The 17,273-nt window shown below is 37.2% G+C and overlaps 1 protein-coding gene across 3 annotated transcripts; it reads left to right on the forward strand.

The window, feature by feature from the left end:
* The first annotated feature begins 102 nt into the window (after nucleotides 1-102).
* srek1ip1 (SREK1-interacting protein 1) lies at nucleotides 103-10,406 on the forward strand. Of its 3 annotated transcripts, none has more exons than XM_020702337.2 (6): nucleotides 103-163; nucleotides 735-809; nucleotides 8,038-8,085; nucleotides 8,597-8,755; nucleotides 8,920-8,992; nucleotides 9,683-10,406. In XM_020702337.2, exons 1-6 carry the CDS (start codon nucleotides 109-111, stop codon nucleotides 9,915-9,917), a joined length of 645 nt encoding a protein of 214 aa, XP_020557996.1. In that variant the 5' UTR covers nucleotides 103-108; the 3' UTR covers nucleotides 9,918-10,406. The 3 variants fall into 3 exon arrangements, with proteins under 3 accessions (XP_020557996.1, XP_020557998.1, XP_004067926.1); XM_020702339.3 differs by having other exon boundaries at nucleotides 158-191; XM_004067878.5 differs by lacking the exons at nucleotides 103-163; nucleotides 735-809 and adding an exon at nucleotides 7,535-7,693.
* Nucleotides 10,407-17,273: the final 6,867 nt, after the last annotated feature.

Genomic DNA, 17,273 nt, shown 5'->3' on the forward strand with positions numbered 1-17,273 from the left:
TGAAATAATTCTGAGAAATTAAGGTATTGCCTTAAATCAAATAATTGTTTCTTCTGATTAGAATGCCTAATTAGGTGGGAGTGGCAAAAAAAGGTATATAGGTACCTCATGCTCACAATGGCAGAGACCGATGCATGTGCACGTGCGCATGCACACAAGGCAGGTGAAGTGATCTGAAGTCAGAAAAATATGTATGGTTTTTTTGCCCTCATCCCTGCTTTATGTTTTTTTGTATGTCCCAAAGACTCTATTAAAAGGGGGGGGGGGGGGGGGTAACCCTTTGAAATCTCACCTGGCTTGCCTACAAGTTTACGTTTTCCTGTTTTTTCTGGACTTCTTAAGAGAACCCCACGACAGTCCCTCTACCAGTTCTCTGGCTCTGGCACTGTTTACGTTAACCATACCTGGATTAGCTCATGGATCATGCTCTTAGATTTCTCTGTGGATTGGTTGCTCAGATGGATTTAATTAACTGGAATTAGATTGTGGAATACTGCACTTGAATATATGTTATGGGCTGTTTGCTTAACCCTCTCCAGCCTCACTTCTAGACTTCAACTCCTTTAGGATACATGAGTGTTGCGACTATTGGAGTTTACTTGATGCCTTATTTAACACTGTAATTCATCTTTGGCATAACTTTTGGTGTCCTCTGCCAGCAGCCATTGGTCTCACCAATGTCAGTCCAAGTTTTATGTGAACAAAATATCATAAAAAAATGTTTTTCCTTGCAGGTAACTTCTGGACCATCTCACCTTCCTCTCATTCCCAGATGCTGGGAGCTTCGACACATGCTCTGCTGCTGCCAGGTACCTGCTTCCACTTCATCTAATTGTTTAGTCACATACAGGGGTTGACACAAAAGGTTTTTGGGTTATCTGATCCAGTTGAGGGTTGTGGAGACGTGGAGCTGCATCCTAAATGGAGTGCAGGGTTGTCTTACATTTCCTTTAAGCTCATGCAGCCAACGTGATGAAAATGCAATGTTCCATTGTCATGTGTTTGGCAAGTGTATTGTGAAGTACAGTATTCCTCCCTTATTCGCGGGGGTTAGGGACGAGAGACCCTCGCAACAACGCTGAACGCGTGAATACGGAGAACCACCTTCCACCCCCGCAGCAGAAGAACGTCTATCAGCGATCCTAACTCATCAAAACCCTTGTGAAACATTTTTGATGCTTTGGATACATTTATTAAAGAACATTGGACTATTGCTCAACAGTTATTTTTTTTTCTTTAGAGCAATAGACTGTACTGAAGCCCACTTTATAACGCAAATTAGGAGTGTGTCACTGTTCCTTAAAACCAGGAGCCCATGCTTCATCCTTCATCAGTTAGGTCATCTTCTTCCAGAAGGTGAAGAAGTTTTCATTCATATTAGAAACTTCTTCACCTTTCATTCATATTAGACACCTGCTTCGGATGATAATTTGGCTTCTCTCAGCGTTTATCTTCCTCAGGGTTTCAGGATATTTTCCGTCCACTTCTGTGTCAGCTGATGCAATTTCTCCGTACAGGGGCACAAACCTTGGCTATAGCAATTCAGGAACCGGTGGAAATAGCTGTAAAATATTACTAAGCAGCCGTCTGGGAAGCCGACGGGCCAACGTGCTCTTCATCTCCGCTCCCTCGTGCCCCGCAGCAAATGCAAAAGTCTCAAGCGTCTTGAGCTAAGTATTTGTGATGAACTGCAGTAGTCATATGACTGAAAAAAGATCTGCGAATACACAAAATCGCGAATTGTAAAAAAGCGAACAAGTGGGGCAATGCTGTATTTGTAAGATAATGTCAGCTACAGGCACTTATGATGTCGTACGGGTCATGCTGTCATATGGTGTCCTAACACTACACTTCAGTCTTTAGTAAGATGCGTGCTCCAGCCTCTTACTGACTGCTTGCAAATGCCTCACACACAGGTGTGCAGGTGATATGTAAGTGCCCATTTAGGGCGCCCGTAGAGCACCCACAAAAACTCCACTCTGAATATCGCATTTTCTGATTTCCAAGAGCCTAGCTGTGTGGGTGGGTGCCCACCTTTCACTTGAACAGCAGTAACAAGCTCCCTGCACAGTTCGTAGGGTTAGGGAGGTTGAAAAACGGAAAAAAATCTATATGACACACCTGAATCTCACCTACTTCACCCTTATGTGTTGTATAAGTGTTTGCTACGACCTGACGCCTGCAGCATGCCCATAGAAAGAATGTGAATGAACAGTTTTTTTTCCCTTTCTTGTAATGCATGTTCTTAGCTGTTTTTCCACTCTTGAAATGCATGTCACAGTGCACTGTACTCTGAGTGCTTTCTTGCTGCATCAAAATTCACTTGCAATTGATTCAAGAGCTTTGTTGTCATGTGGACCTGAATACGCTTTTTTAAATTGAACCAGAGTTCAGGTGAGCTTTCCCACCTGACAAACAGATCTTAAAACAAAAACTCTGATCCTAAACTTTTTCATAATATTGTGTGAGTTCATCAATAAGACCGGATGCCTCCTGGACGCCTCCCTGGGGAGCCGTTCCGGGCATGTCCCACTGGGCGAAGGCCACGGGGAAGACCCAGGACATGCTGGAGAGACTACGTCTCTCTGCTGGCCTGGGAACGCCTCGGGGTCCCCCCAGAGGACCTGGAGGAAGTGGCCAGGGCGAGGGAAATTTGGGCATCTTTGCTTAGACTGCTGCCCCGGCAATAAGCCGGATAAGCGGTGGAAGATGGATGGATCAATAAAGTAAACAACCATAAAGCAACTGAAGAGACTATCTCTTTACAGCAGAAACATCCTTTGACAATAAAATTAGACTTGGACATGTAACATTTAGCTCATTAGCCATGACTGTGAGCAAGTCATTCCCCTGAGTTGGATTTTTTACAGGTTCATTCATTTTGTGCAAGATTTTTTTTTCATGCTACTTCTGTATCAAAGTCTGAGATGGAACGGTGCAGTGCAGCCATTGTCTCTGAATGGGCCAGCTCAGTTTATGAATGTATTTATGTGGGAACAACTTCACCCACAGCCTTACTGTGTAGGCACATAGGTAGTGGTGGTAGAGACAGGCTTGCGTTTGAAGTTGATGCCGTTTTATTATGGTACAGCGTATGTGTCAACTCCAGGATTTTTGTCTCTCTTTACCTGTGTGGATAAAACAAGCAACTTTGTAATGGTATTGCCTTAACATGACAGGAGTTATGTGTTTTTAAAAATAAACTGCATCTAAATTCAGGTTGAGTCTCCAGTAGCATGTTAATTGCACATAAGCCTTTGCTTTTATGCCAAAGAGTAAAGCTTGTTACAGGTGATATTTTATTCACTCGTTAAATTAATGACTTTTGGCTTTGTTTATTGCCTTAGCAACTTCTCAAATACAAAATTCTGACTCACCTGTGCAGCCACATCCAAAGTAAAGTACAGTCAGAATCATTTTTGTGCTTCCAATCCCTTCCAAGAATTAAAAATTCTCCCACATTCCTCTGTCAAACCTTTCTCCTCCTGGTGCTCTACCTTTTCATTTCTGGTTTTCTGACATGAGAATCTAAAAACTAAACGATTACAATCTGCCTCTTAAAACCTGTTCTGCAACAGTTATTGCCCAACTATCTCACCCCTACAGTATCGGGAAAAAGTCATTAATATCTCATGTTGGGCAAAATATCATTTTCATCCACTATAACTGTTTGTAGCCTTGACTCCATTTTGTTTAAGAGTGAAGCAGATTTGTGGAAACCTACTTTCAGTGTTTGCATCAGAAACATCTATCAAATCAGAAAGCTGGCCCATTTCCCTGTCCACACTGCCCTTTACGTTTCTCTTTACTATACAACAAATGCTCTCTGTCTTTTGAGGTGCACGGCTGACAGCAGCTCACAAAGGTTCATGCTTTGTAGTTGGCTGCAGGAAGTGACTGAACTGTTTTCAGAGGAGTTAAAGTGGGACATCAGGGCTAAATAAGAGGAAAGAAAACCAAGGCTTCTGGTAAAAAAATCCTCACACTCCTATTTTTATCACCAGTAACAGTTTGTTGTGTGCCTACCTTAAATTCCTGACCTCCAACTTAGCTAAACTCTTTACAGATCTCCTTTACATCAAAGAGCCCTCATATGAAAGACACACACACACACACACAAATCATTGTCAGGGAGCACCAACAAGAGAACTAGGAGAGAGCAAAAGTAAAAAAGAGTGGCATCAGTAAAAACAGGTCAATTTTATATCTCAAGAACTTGGAAAAGTCAGGAAGCAGCATAGAATAGGGCTAGCAGTAGGATCAGTGGGGTTTTGAGTGAAACTGGGTATTAAAATGATGAATTTGCTCATAAAATAGTCCAATTTTAGCCTCTTCCTTATGGCTTTTGTTTGCCCTCTTGAGCAAAGCTAAAAGGAATTCCGTTTTCCAACGTGGCCACCCAGGCATGATGCCTGTGCTGTGGCAGGAACATTGTGTCAGGTGGTGAAGTCAGGAGACTCCTGGCGCTTGAGGTCAGACAGAAGTTTATTTTCCAAGCAAAGCCCCTGTCCAAAAACATCCCGTGCAGTGTCCTCGATGTCCTCCAGGTGCTGAGCTGTACTGTACAAAGGGAACAGCGTTCAAATGGACAGCTTATCCCTTTCAGACAGTACAGGGCCTTTCTATTGTTACTGACAAAATGACAGTTGGGATTGTGCAAACAACCAGTAACAACCAGTAAGGCGTGTGGCTGACATTTCTTGAAACTCGTACTGGACCACCCAGGGACCTGTAGGAACTGGTTTCAATGAGGCTTTGAATAAACCACTAACTAGACCAGTGACCTTTAAACACAGCAGCTTTAACCTTTTGTTGGTGATCTGCAAATCTACAACTGTCACTATGTAAATGAGCTTTGATCATTTTGGGGATTTCATAACCAGAAGTGCCCCTCTGCTAGTAAATTATCTGAAGAAGATTCCGATAGATGAACAAAAACAATAACATTAAGATTTAGTAAGTTGTTTTCTCTTCCTTTTTATTTGAAAAAAATATTAGTGCCATATAGAGGAAGGAGTAACCCAGTTTAAAAAACTTGTACAACATTTTTATACTTTTTTTTACAGCCCCTCCTAGGCAGCAACTACAAATTGTGTTAGATTTGGGATCTGATGACACCTATACATGCAGAAGTAGTACTACAAGTCATTATGTTTCATTTTAATATCATGTTTTACATGTTTTTTAATTGTCAATTTGTGGTTAGACTTGTACAGGTGTCCAGCAATCTGAAGAAGACCTGCTTCATCTAATACTCTTACTGCCGGTGCAACAAAATAGGAAATGATTACCAGTTATCTAAGAAACACTGTAGATTACTTTAACTTCTGAGTATTTTATCATTTTAGTACACATGGCTTGTTTGTTTACTCTAATATTTTTGCTGTCATCATCTCAGTTCTCACAGTCAGCATGTGTGTAACATAATACTGGATGACACAACATTCTGTTTAAAGAAAGAAGTTTCTAGAAATCAACAGAGTACTTCATGCTCAGCCACAGTTTAGGTCTAGGTCTGCTGCGTGTGTCACAAAGATGTAAAAAATGAATCTAAAAGCTTGCTGCTAAACTGGAAACATATTTTGATCTGGTTTCTTGTAAAGTTGATTTCGCTGTCTTCTTATTTTAAACTTTTTTTTCATAAACTGACAATATTAGAAAGCTGTGATTCATCACAGCTGGTAATGAAATGATTTCTGAGGATCTTATGCATTTTGACATAATTCAATGAAATGTATTCAAATGAATTACCGTGCCTACTGTTTTATTTTGCCGCTTTCTTTCTATGTCTGTGTTTTTGCATGTCATTATATCATACGTCATAACATGTTAATCAAATATGATCCATGAACTAATTTGCATTCAGATAAGACACATTTCACATATACATTAAATGTATTTATTATTGTAAACCAGATAGATGTAAAAGTCAGCTCCTTACAACATAACAGGAGCCAAATAGCAACTTAAAAATAGCTTTGCTTTATATTTTTGACGTGGAAACCAAATACAGCCTGTTACACATTTTGTTCAGATTATATTTATAGCAAAATACGTTCAAAAAATTTGCTTTATTATCGCGTTACTATTTTTAATTTTTTTTTTTTTTTTTTTGAAGATTGATTCAATCAGACAAAACAATCTACTCAAGGTATTAAATTAGTCGGGCTTCTTGGAAGAGAAAGATTATAACTGCAAAATGTTATATAACACTTTGCCTGAAACAGGACTTTAGTTTCGGAAGAAAATTTTTGCAGTGTAACTTAACAAATGTTTATTGATTTGACATTTTTTTCTGAAATGTTCGTAAGGAATTTCCCTTCTAAGGTGGTAATTTTTTTTGAAATAATACAGAGCCTTTAACCTGTCACCTGAGGTTTTAAGTGAACATAGATAATACTATACACCTTTGACCTGTGAGTTTTGCATAATTAAATTTGAATGCTCAGCCCAAATGAATTAGTTGCAGGTTTGCATTGGTGTCTTTTAAAATGTAAAAAGGCGTTACCTAAAGAAGATATTCTGGACACCAACATTTTACTTGAGACATTGTTGTGAAGTGGAAATATTGTGCAGATTTGGGTAAAAAAATGCGTGTTGATAGTCTTGGAAAAAAAAGATCTAGAATCAATAAAATGTAATATAATTTAAAGACAAAGTAAACCAAATGTTGCTTGAACTTTAGTCAAAATGTAAGTAAAATAGGAGAAAGTTTTTTCAAAGATAAAGTAAATGTAAGATGTTCTTAAAGAGAGTACGGTAGTATTATTAGATGTAACTTCGTCATACTATTTTGATTTTTAATTTAGTTTGTTTTGACTATTGTGATTAAATTTGAATGCTTTATTTATTTATTTTTACAAATTTCTGTTCTAATATGAGCTAAGCAATGTGATAAGCACAAGATCAAAGCTTTGTTTAAGGTTTAAGTCTCCTCCGTCCTCTTCAGTCATGGGGCCTATCTGTTATAAGAACGATTCGATTGTGCAGCCCTAATAGTTTCAATGCAGAAAAATGTTGCACTTATTCTGGCAGTTCCTGAGCCATACAGTGTAATCAAAAGCTGGAAATGGTGTGCGTCAGTGATCTTGTACCGCAGCCACAGACAAATGACAGCATGTCTGGAGGCCTCACATCTGTCTACAATTTCCATCCGTGACTCTAACCCGGAATGTCTTCAATTAATCCCTGCAACTATACGTTTGCCATTTAAAGTGATCAGGAAGGTCTGAAATGATACAGAAATACTTTTTGGTTTTAAAAAAGTAAAGTGGTGAACTCAAATTAAGCATCAAGTTTTCAATTGTTTTAATGTGTATATATATTTTTTGTTTTAATTAAGCAGTATTCTGTTCCTGGTTGATGTATTTACTTTTAAATGTATAGGAAGCAAAGAATACAGATTCATCCCAGTTAGGTTTTTCCTGTTTATTGATGTTTGAAAGAGGAAAAGCTTGAAAAACATCATACAGAGGAATTTGTTCAAATACAACTTCCATCCACGTGGGGGCGACACCGAGCCGCTGGTCTGTGACTGAGGACACAAGAACAAGATAAGGTGGAACGCAGTAATTTCCAGAACAAATGTTTCCGGACGACGATATTTTCCTCCAGGACTGTTTTGGCTCGCGCTGAACTTATTTTTTAATTTTTTGTACTTTTTTCGTCGTGTGAAGATCAATGGCTGTGCCAGGTTTGACATTTTATGTTTGTTATTCAGGTTTGTTGGTGAAGAAATACATCAACGCCGGCTCTTTACTAGCTACAAATGTAAACTGCAATGTATCCATGAAAAATTCCAATTTACTGTATTTTTTTGTTTTGTTTATATATATACAAACAAAGACCAGGCGTACAGTTAAAAAGTGTTAAAACTATAAAGCTGTAATAGCTTAAGCGCCGAGTGTGCCACCATACCTACTTTTCTTTTTTTTAAATTTATAACTTTACTGGTCTCTAATAATAATCCTACTTCGATCTCAGTATATATTTAACATCATATTTTGTTGAAACATGCGTCTTTATGTTATATTCTAGGACCAAATAAGGACAATATCAGGGCTGGATGTAAAAAGTGTGGATACGGTTAGTATTTGTTTATTTTTCGCTATGGGTTTTAGATTTAGTGTTATCAGTTTATCTGTTATGCACATTTTAGTTTAGTTTAATTTAGTTTAGCTTAATAATTCAATATATACTTGTTTTGCACACAATGCAAAATTAGTGCCAAACATACATTGACATATCTATAGGTATATAACGTGGGTTGCTGCTGTTGCAGAATAATTTTAGTAATCTTCTTTTTTATATCAATAATTTTGTCTTAAAGTAATTGTGATTTCTGTTTGCTATGGCTGTTAAAGGGCTATAGTTGTTGTTGTTTTTTTGTTAGAGACAGTCAAACAGCTTTGACCTAATTATATATTTTTCAGAAAATGCAATGCTTTGTAATGTGTAGTTACAGCGGCAGATTAAAAAACATTTTGGGGCTTTTTTTAGATATTAGTATTAATTTAATTAATACTGTATAGTTTTAACATTTCAGCAATATAAATATCTTCATTTATGAACAAATCTCACTAATTCTGTTCCTCAGCGGGTCATTTAACATTCGAGTGTCGAAACTTTGTGCGAGTTGACCCCCAGAAAGACATAGTTCTGGACGTAAGCAGCACCAGCACAGAGGAGAGTGAAGACGACATCCCTGTTCCTCCCAGCAGAGAGAAGCTAGGAAGGAGGGGTCAGCATCAGAAAGGTCAGATCTGAATTCTCTTCTTTCTTTTTTGTGAAGTATGTAATTTTTTAGAGTTAAATACAAATTCCATAAGTTTCCTTGCATTCAATAAAAGCAGAATCATTGATCTGCTTTTGAGTGATTGAAAAATTGATCCAATGTGGTCTTTGATTCTTGTGCTTTAGCTTCCGATGATGATGATGAAAGAAAAAAGAGGCGTAAAAGGAAGAAGAGCAAGGACAGAAAGTCAAGAAAAAGGTGATTTTTATTTACTTTGTCTTTTAACATTTATCTAATGCAATAGAGAACTGAACTCCTCTTAATTTGTTTTCATTCTGTGGTTTTGCTTTACTGTTGTGTAAAATTGCTGGAAGTTAGATAATACAGTTTCTGCTCTATTTCAAAGCCGTTGTGTACTTTATTTTTCTTTTAATGGTACTTGTCTTATTGAAATGACTACAGGCATTTTTGCTTTAGTCGTGTCAGTTTCCACCTGCCTCTCAGTTGAGCAAAATATGGACGCAAAAGCAGCTGAATTACTGCCTCATGTTTAATGAATTCTATTGCGTGTCCTAAGTTACTGTTCTTGTATCTACACCTCCCAGTTCTGTGATCGTTATCACATGTGCATCAACGACCGTGTGCAAAATTCCGGTACCAGTACTCTTATTGTTGTTTAACAGAAACAATTTGGTTTGCACACCAGGTTTTTCTGTAAACAAACCTTTTAGTAAATCAAGCTGGAATGGTAGCACAGAGGTATTAACCCTGTTTCCACCATCTGCTCGATAAAATAAGTCTTTCCAAACTAATGAAAAGCTGATTTTTCACTATGATTACATTTTGTACGATTTTACTCCCTTTTGAAACATTGAAACAGAGGTAGGTTTAGTTGTGTTGATTTAAAGGGATAGTCCATCCATTTTTTTTTTGTCTCTCTCTCTCCAGATCTAGTTCATCTTCAACTGAAGAAGACGCCCACAAAAAGCGGAAGAAACGCAGCAGATCCCATTCGGCTTCAGACCAAGAAGAGAGGCGCAAGAAGAAGAAAGATGGTCACAAGAAGAAAAGCAAAAAGACCAAAAAGGAGCATGGAAAGCATCACAAGAAGAGATTAAAAAAGAGGAAACATGCTTCGTCATCTTCCTCCTCTAGCTCCTCTGACTCTTCAGAATCTGACTGAAATGAGCAATAACGCAGATTCTGCATACGTAGTGCATCTCTAGCAATTCATGGTCCTGTTCCATCAAAATCTCCATCAGGTTAGAGTTTAAAATGTCACAGAATAAATGAAAACATGTGCATCTAATAGTGACTTTTGGATTTGTCTTTACCAAACCTTTTGGGTAAAAATGTATTTTTTTTATTTTTAAATAAATCAACTAAGTGTAAGATTTTCTGTGAAGTTTGAAGTTGTCCTATCAGGTTGTCTACACATCACTTTTGTTAGATCAAGTGAGTTGTTTTATTTCATTTTATTGTGTTACACTGGCATATCAACAAAGAAAAGCTAGTGAGTTTTAATACAAATCATTTCCCTATCAAATCCTGTAATCTCTGAAAATCACCTGGACAATCACCGGCCCACATAGATCCTCACTTAACAGCTTATTCATTCTTTTTATTTTGTCTGGTATGTTTTATTGTAGTAAAATGTTCATCTGTTTCAGTACTTTGTTGTGATTTATTTGGACACTGCATTCTGCGCATCTCCTGGGAGTATCAAAACATCCTAATTCAAGCATTTCGTTAAGTTCAGTATCTTGCATTTTTCTGGAATCATTGACCTTTCTTACACAGCTGTTTTAACATTTTTCAGATCTTCTTAAAAAGCCTTTTGGAAAAAGAAAAAAACATATAAAAATATATAAAATAAATAAAAATAAAATGAATTCACTGAATTTTATATATATATATAATTCAGTGAATTCATTCTGGGGTTCCCAATGGTTACTTTTTAAAGTTCAAGCAACTTCAAAAACATTCAGGTATTTCAAAACAAAATGCAATCTATTACAGCTGGTGTTTGCATCATTTACAGAACAGCTAATGTTCTGATGCACCAACAGCAAGTCTATATATATATATATATATATATATATATATATATATATATATATATATATATATATATATATATATAATTTTAAAAGAAAGTTGATTTTTTTATTCTCTGAGTGCTGCTTGGGTGGCAGCTCACCATAGATGCTCTGTTCTTGTAAATGCTGCTGAGCTGATGGCCTAGAGTTGCCCTTAGTGGGACGAATATCATCTAATCCTATCTAAAGATCAATTTACATGAAACAGAGTAGAATACACACAGATTATTCAGACTGTAATATTGTTTCCCAGGTAGAGGGCAGCAACACACTAAAAGACAGATGCTGCTTGTCTTAAGAAAAAAATAAGATGCTTCCAGTTAAGACTGCTGGTAATAAGTATGCATACTGCTACTGAACAGTCGAGTAAATTAAAAATAGAAAGAGGCTTATTTGAAAAAATATGCTTAATAGAAACACTTTTTTTCATTTTTGTGTCAAAATGTGGTCTTACTGTGGAGAAAAGACATGTTTAAGAATTGATAATTGAAAGATTAAATTGCAAAAAAAAGTGCACACTTAAACTGATAATACATCAAGGTAAGTTGAGAGAAAACCGAATGCATCTTAAAAATGAATAAAAGTCATTTTGCAAAGTGGATCCACCTAGTGGTCATAGGAGGAATTTTTAGAAGATCAAGTTTTTGAAATGTGTCTTTCTTGTTTACAATGACACAGATAAACAAACAGAAAAGTCAAAACTGTAAGTCTGTGTATGTTTGTTTTTTTTTGTAAACAATTCTGAAGTCACATTCTGCACATTTTTCACAGAACTATTCATATTCATACTAGAAAGTTCCATCAGAGAGCATGAATCTTCAACCTGATGGTGAACTCCCTCAGTAGTTCCTGCAGTTTTTTCATTTAGCAAGCAGATCTATTTAAGCACGACAAAAGGTCCTGTTAATAAGAAAAAAATTAATAAACTAAGATTTTTTTTATTTTGATGAAAGTAAACTTTTGCACAAGGAATTGGGTATAAGTGAGGCAGATAACTAGTCATCCTTCTGATAGTAGGGGATTGAGTAATTCTAGTTAAAATCCCATTTCCTCTCACAAAAGCTAACCATTTTCCAGAAAGACTATGCTCAAGATTATAGTGACCTATTAAACAGCTCTCACGCAGTGTTACACAATGGAACTTTACAAACAACATGGTTTTATAAAGGCTAATGTTCTTAAGGTTCTCGTTCTAAGGCGTTAAAAGTAAAAACAATTTTATAATCTAAACTTCTTAAATCCAGATGGCAGGAGGACAGCAGTGGTACAAAGAAGAAATGAAGTTGATGTAGGGCTGCCGTGTGCAGCCACTCTGATCAAACCATATGCTGTTTGTATAGGACAACAACTGAGCGTCCCTGTTTTATCAGCTCATTGACTTTTATTGAGCCTGTTGGGCTACTAGGGAAAAAAAGGGGAGCAAATGCGACTCCACTGAGCCATTTAAATGGAAATGAGATGTCAAAGTCATTTTTTAGAGTCCTGCAGCACCAGAATGATGATTCAGCCTGAACATTAGCATCTTAGAGGCATTTACCTTAAACTTACTAATGGCTGAGGAAAAAAAGCTTTAGTAGAGGTCAATGGTCTCTCGTCTTTTTAAGGTATAATTTAAAAAAAACGTCTTTTTTTGGGGGTTTATTATTTTTGGTACATACGTTTTAGAGTTTTTTACACTAGTTTCCCTTTCTCATAATCCTAAAATACAGCTGCTGGTTCTACCACAGAAATTGCATGATGCTTTTTTCTGTGTTTAAGGAGAACTGCATGACTCCTTCTGTTTTGCCAATGGGGAATTCAACCCAGCAACCTTTTGGTCATGGATTTCTCTTCACCTTTAGATCACCAGAACTACACAGCAGAACATAATATCCTTACAGGAAAAAAAAAGAAGAAAATCCCTTATGTAGCACTTTGAGAACGGCCCAAGCTGAGAGATGGCGCCAATTCTGCTTCTGTAACCACTGTTGAAATATTATTTCAGAGACAGGTCGTCCGAGCATCTTGGAGCACACTTAGCACTTAAAAAATGCTTTCGAACAAAAAGATATACATTTGCTACTAATTTAACTCCTTCATCTAAGATTTCTCTCTTCCTTTCTTGGCTCTGAAACTTGGTCAAATGTAGTAAATGACCTGTAGGATAAATAGACAGCAGGCTACACAACCCCGGCCATCAAGAACGGAGGCTGTAATAAATATCCCATAGTTTGGCAGGAAGCGCGTTCAACTTTCTCCCAAAACCTGGAGAGAAGGAAAACGATGGGGTGAGCGGGGTGAGTCTCTGTTCCCCGCTTTCTCTTTGGTCAAAACTTTTTTCTTCCTGAAGTCTGTTATTACCGACCTAGTTCTTAAGTTCCCATTCAGAGCAGAGCTTGTTCATATAAACCTTGTGGTTAAGAGGCATCGCTGGACAGACTGGGTGGCTTTCACTAGGGAATTAACACTGGATCACATTGGAACATGATCAATGGGAACTCTGCTGTTAACCTGTGTTGGTTCAGGTTGCAGAGTTGGTAACACTGAGGGAAGTTTCCTGCTTCAGGGATGCAGGCCAGCCAGAATCAAGTATTTTGACTGAAATTGTTTAGGCTTTGTTCAGTTCCTGATCTTGTATTTCTAGTTTAATTGCGTTTTTCACATTAATTTTTGTGGACCAGTTTGACCATAAGGCCCTGTTTTATTTTACATGAAACAGGATGGAAGCAGTCACATTCAATAACCTGTAAGGCAAGTTGTTAAAAATATAGAATAGGATCAATGATCATGCAAACGAAACACTGCAGATGTGGCAGAAAATGCCTCATCTTTGGCTTTGAGGGTCATTAGATACAACACCCAGCTCCAGATTCACAAATGCATTGTGCATTATTACTCCAAGTTTTGATGGTGATGAAATAAAGGTTAAAAAAAAAGGTCTAGGTGAAACAGAAAATGTTGTTTTCCATGATCACAAACCTACAAGTAATACGGTAGCAAAATAACAGTTTGGCTTTTGATTGGTTCAAAGGTATAACACAATCAGATCACATTGCCTCTTAAGACATTTTAGGTTTTCTTGCAATAGTGAAGACATTGAAACCCTATATGCCACTTGCAAAATATACACTTTTTGCAATAAACTTGTGGCAATTGATTCGATTCAAATTATATAGCCCAATATACCATTGCAGTTGTCTCAACGGGCTTCAATAATTGTGAAAAACATCAAATCAGTTCTAAAATACAATAGCTTGTTGCTAAACGAAATTAAACTTTGCATTCCTGCCTTTAGACTCTTCTTCTCGGAAAGAAAAAACTCCTTAAAAGAAATCTTCATCCAAATGGAGCTGGGGGACGGTTGGGAGCGCGAGACGAGTCCCCAGCCATCCTCCACTTCCATCTGATAGATATTTCTTCTTCTCTGACTTTTCAAAATTAATCTATACATTAATTATTTTTATTGTTTCATTTTTCTTTGTGTAAGAGCTCACTGAACAAGAATGTTTTGAAATTAAACATGTTGTTAATGAAAGTGTTTTCATCAGTCTTTTCTTCATCATTCATGAAAAATGTATTTTTAAATGTCTTTCATTATTAGGATAAATTGCATTTTGCATGTTTCTTTTTTAACTATGAAATACTTCATTTCCTCTTTAAAATAATTGCTGCAGAAGGTAGCAGGAATGGTGTTTCTGACACATCCACCAAAAAAGAAAATTACCACAGACCCAAAAACTTCAGCACCACAGATCCTCTCAGCTCCTTGAGCGACGATAGACATTTTACGTGTCCTTGACATCAGACACATGTGGCTTTTTCAAAGACCAATGACATGGTGTCATCTCCGTGTCGGGCACAGCTGCTCACTCTTACTCCAGTTTTACTGTTCTTTCCACTCCACATTTATTTGGAAAGTGTTTTGTGCCTTTGTTGAGTTCTGTGGGGGGTTTCTTTCCCATTGTTTGAAAGAGACATCAAACGAGTCTGAGGGGCGCATAATAGCTTAAACATGATTGATGCTTTCTTCTGACACATTGACATTAGTGATCATGAGGCTTGACAAACAGTTTAAGCACAGATGTATTGTTTCAAAGGTATTTTTGATGGGTTTTAGTGCCTGAGATTGAATTTTTTTGTGAGTAAGTTCACAAATAACTCATTTTTTGGAGCATAAAACTTTTTTTTGGATGAATGATTCAATGTGATGGTCTGAATTTTTTATTTTCTCGTCTGGTTGGTTATATGGAGAAGTTACAAGATTTAGATTGCGTTTAACAGTGTTTCTGGATTAACTGAGACATACTCATCATCCCTAGCTGGGAGAACGAAATAAATCACATGTCCGTCTCAATGACTCCGTCTGAGCTGGTACAATATTCGTAGTAATTTTAAATTCGGCTTTTGTCTTTTCAAAGAACACTACCCCAACACTTACAGTACAGGATAACCTTCTGATTACATGCATAATCCCTGATGATCTTGTTTGTCAAAACATCCCTCAGTCCACTCTAGGAGTCAAAATACTTTAACTTTTGCAGGCACATCTGTGCTAGCAATATCTATGAGTGACAAACCGTTTTACAGTCATTTTTTGCCGTAATTTCGAGACCAAATTCTTTCTTCTTAAGTGCTGTATCTGGCTCATAAACCCCCTTAAAGTCCCTAAGGCAAAAAAAGCAGACTCTGTAATTGTCTTAGTGGCAGGGTGTGCATAGGAAGGAGGTTTATTAAGCAGCTGGAGAGAAGAAAACCCTGTGTGGGTGTTGTTAGTGTCTGATTCAAAGGATTGTTTATTAATTTGGTCCTATGATGGGCTTAGCTTTTAATTCAAAACATGAATCAACTGCAATGTTACAGAAATTAATTGGCAAATCCCAGCGTAATTGTCATATTTTTCATTGCACAATCTGAGCACAAAGCTATTTTGAATTATTTTTTATAAAGAATCTCTTTGGAACATTGTTCTGCTTTTATTTTCACCCTCAGCAGGTTGTCTCTTTTTTTAAACAGTTGCTTGTGGTGGACGGATATCAGAGAAAACTGCACGACTCTTCTCCTCCGGTTAGCCTGCTTTCAAAACTCAAAGGTATTTAAACATAAAATATGTAAACACTAGGACATTTCTGTTTTTTAAATCAAACGAACTACAGCAACAGTGGTTCATAGCTGTAAATAAAAATGATGTTGTGCCGTGATCTATCCGCCTTGTTGTGGGTGGAACTGTTGGCATGGAGTAAGCCTCCCCCCATTTTCTGTCATCCATCTGTTTATACTCTCTCCCACTACCTTACTGCCCCTTGCAACCCCAGACATTACCTATGCAGCAAAAATGGCGAGCAATATCAGAGACATATAGTCTTAAGCCAGATGCCAGCTCGGACGAGGAAAACAAAGAAGTACATGGATCTATTTGTCTGCAAGTGGATGCATCACAATTGAGATGACCAGGGAGCTTGTGGCCCACTGACTGTTGTACCTACATCACTGCTACAGACTTTTTCCGACAGCATGTTTCCGTCTGCTACAAATTTGCAATAATTTAAATAAATAAAATACTCAGAAACACAATTTTAAGCTTTATATGTTTTATATGTGTCCTCCATCATGAGAAAAATGCCACAAGAACATACTAAAAACACTAAAATCCCAATTTTCATTGGATTGTGTTTTTAAGGAAGAGTCACTCCCCAGGTTTTTTTTTGCATATTGGCTTTCTGTTTACAAACCATGAATGAGTGGAGTGACCAACAGATGGGTGCAGCATCTGCAGTTATGTGGACTTTGTGTTGGTCTTTTGTGGACTTTCAGGTCAATTTCTTTTCCTTCCCTCATCTGTCAGATGTTTGGTGTGAGGAAATTTGATCAGATAACAATTACAAGTGACGAAAAGATGCTTCCAATGTAAAGTAGTATTGTTTTCTCAGAGAAGTGGTGCAAAGCTTGGGGATCCAGGAAGAAATTGAAGCTGCCACAGCATGCTACTGAGAAGAACTAGTTGCGATGGTTTGGACATGTGGCAAGAATGCCACCTGGATGCCTTCTTAATGAGGCATCACAGGCAACTCCAACTGGAAGCAGGCCCTGTGCCAGATGCCAAGCACACTGGAGAGATAAGATATCTCGGTTTACCTTAGTATCCTTGCAGGAGCTTTTGGCATCCTCGTATGGGCTGGTACCCCAACTAGTAAGCCATAAAAAGGGCAAAGGGTATCTCCAAACAACATAACATAAACAGGCGCAATATACAAAAAAAAAAAGAAAAAATATTATATATATATAGTGTTTTTGTCTTCTATTTAAAAGCACAGAATAATGCCCAATAGCTTTGGATGAGAACAACAATTAAAATCATATTTACATTTAATAGTTAAGGTAGAATTATTAGTATTTTTTAAAGTATTTTAATGTTCACCAAAAATTCTAATTTAGTATTATAAATCTTTTTAAACTAAAGTCAG

Source organism: Oryzias latipes, chromosome 4 (genome assembly GCF_053564925.1).
Source record: "Oryzias latipes strain Hd-rR chromosome 4, Olatipes_Hd-rR_3.1".
Classification (NCBI taxonomy): Eukaryota; Metazoa; Chordata; class Actinopteri; order Beloniformes; family Adrianichthyidae; genus Oryzias; species Oryzias latipes.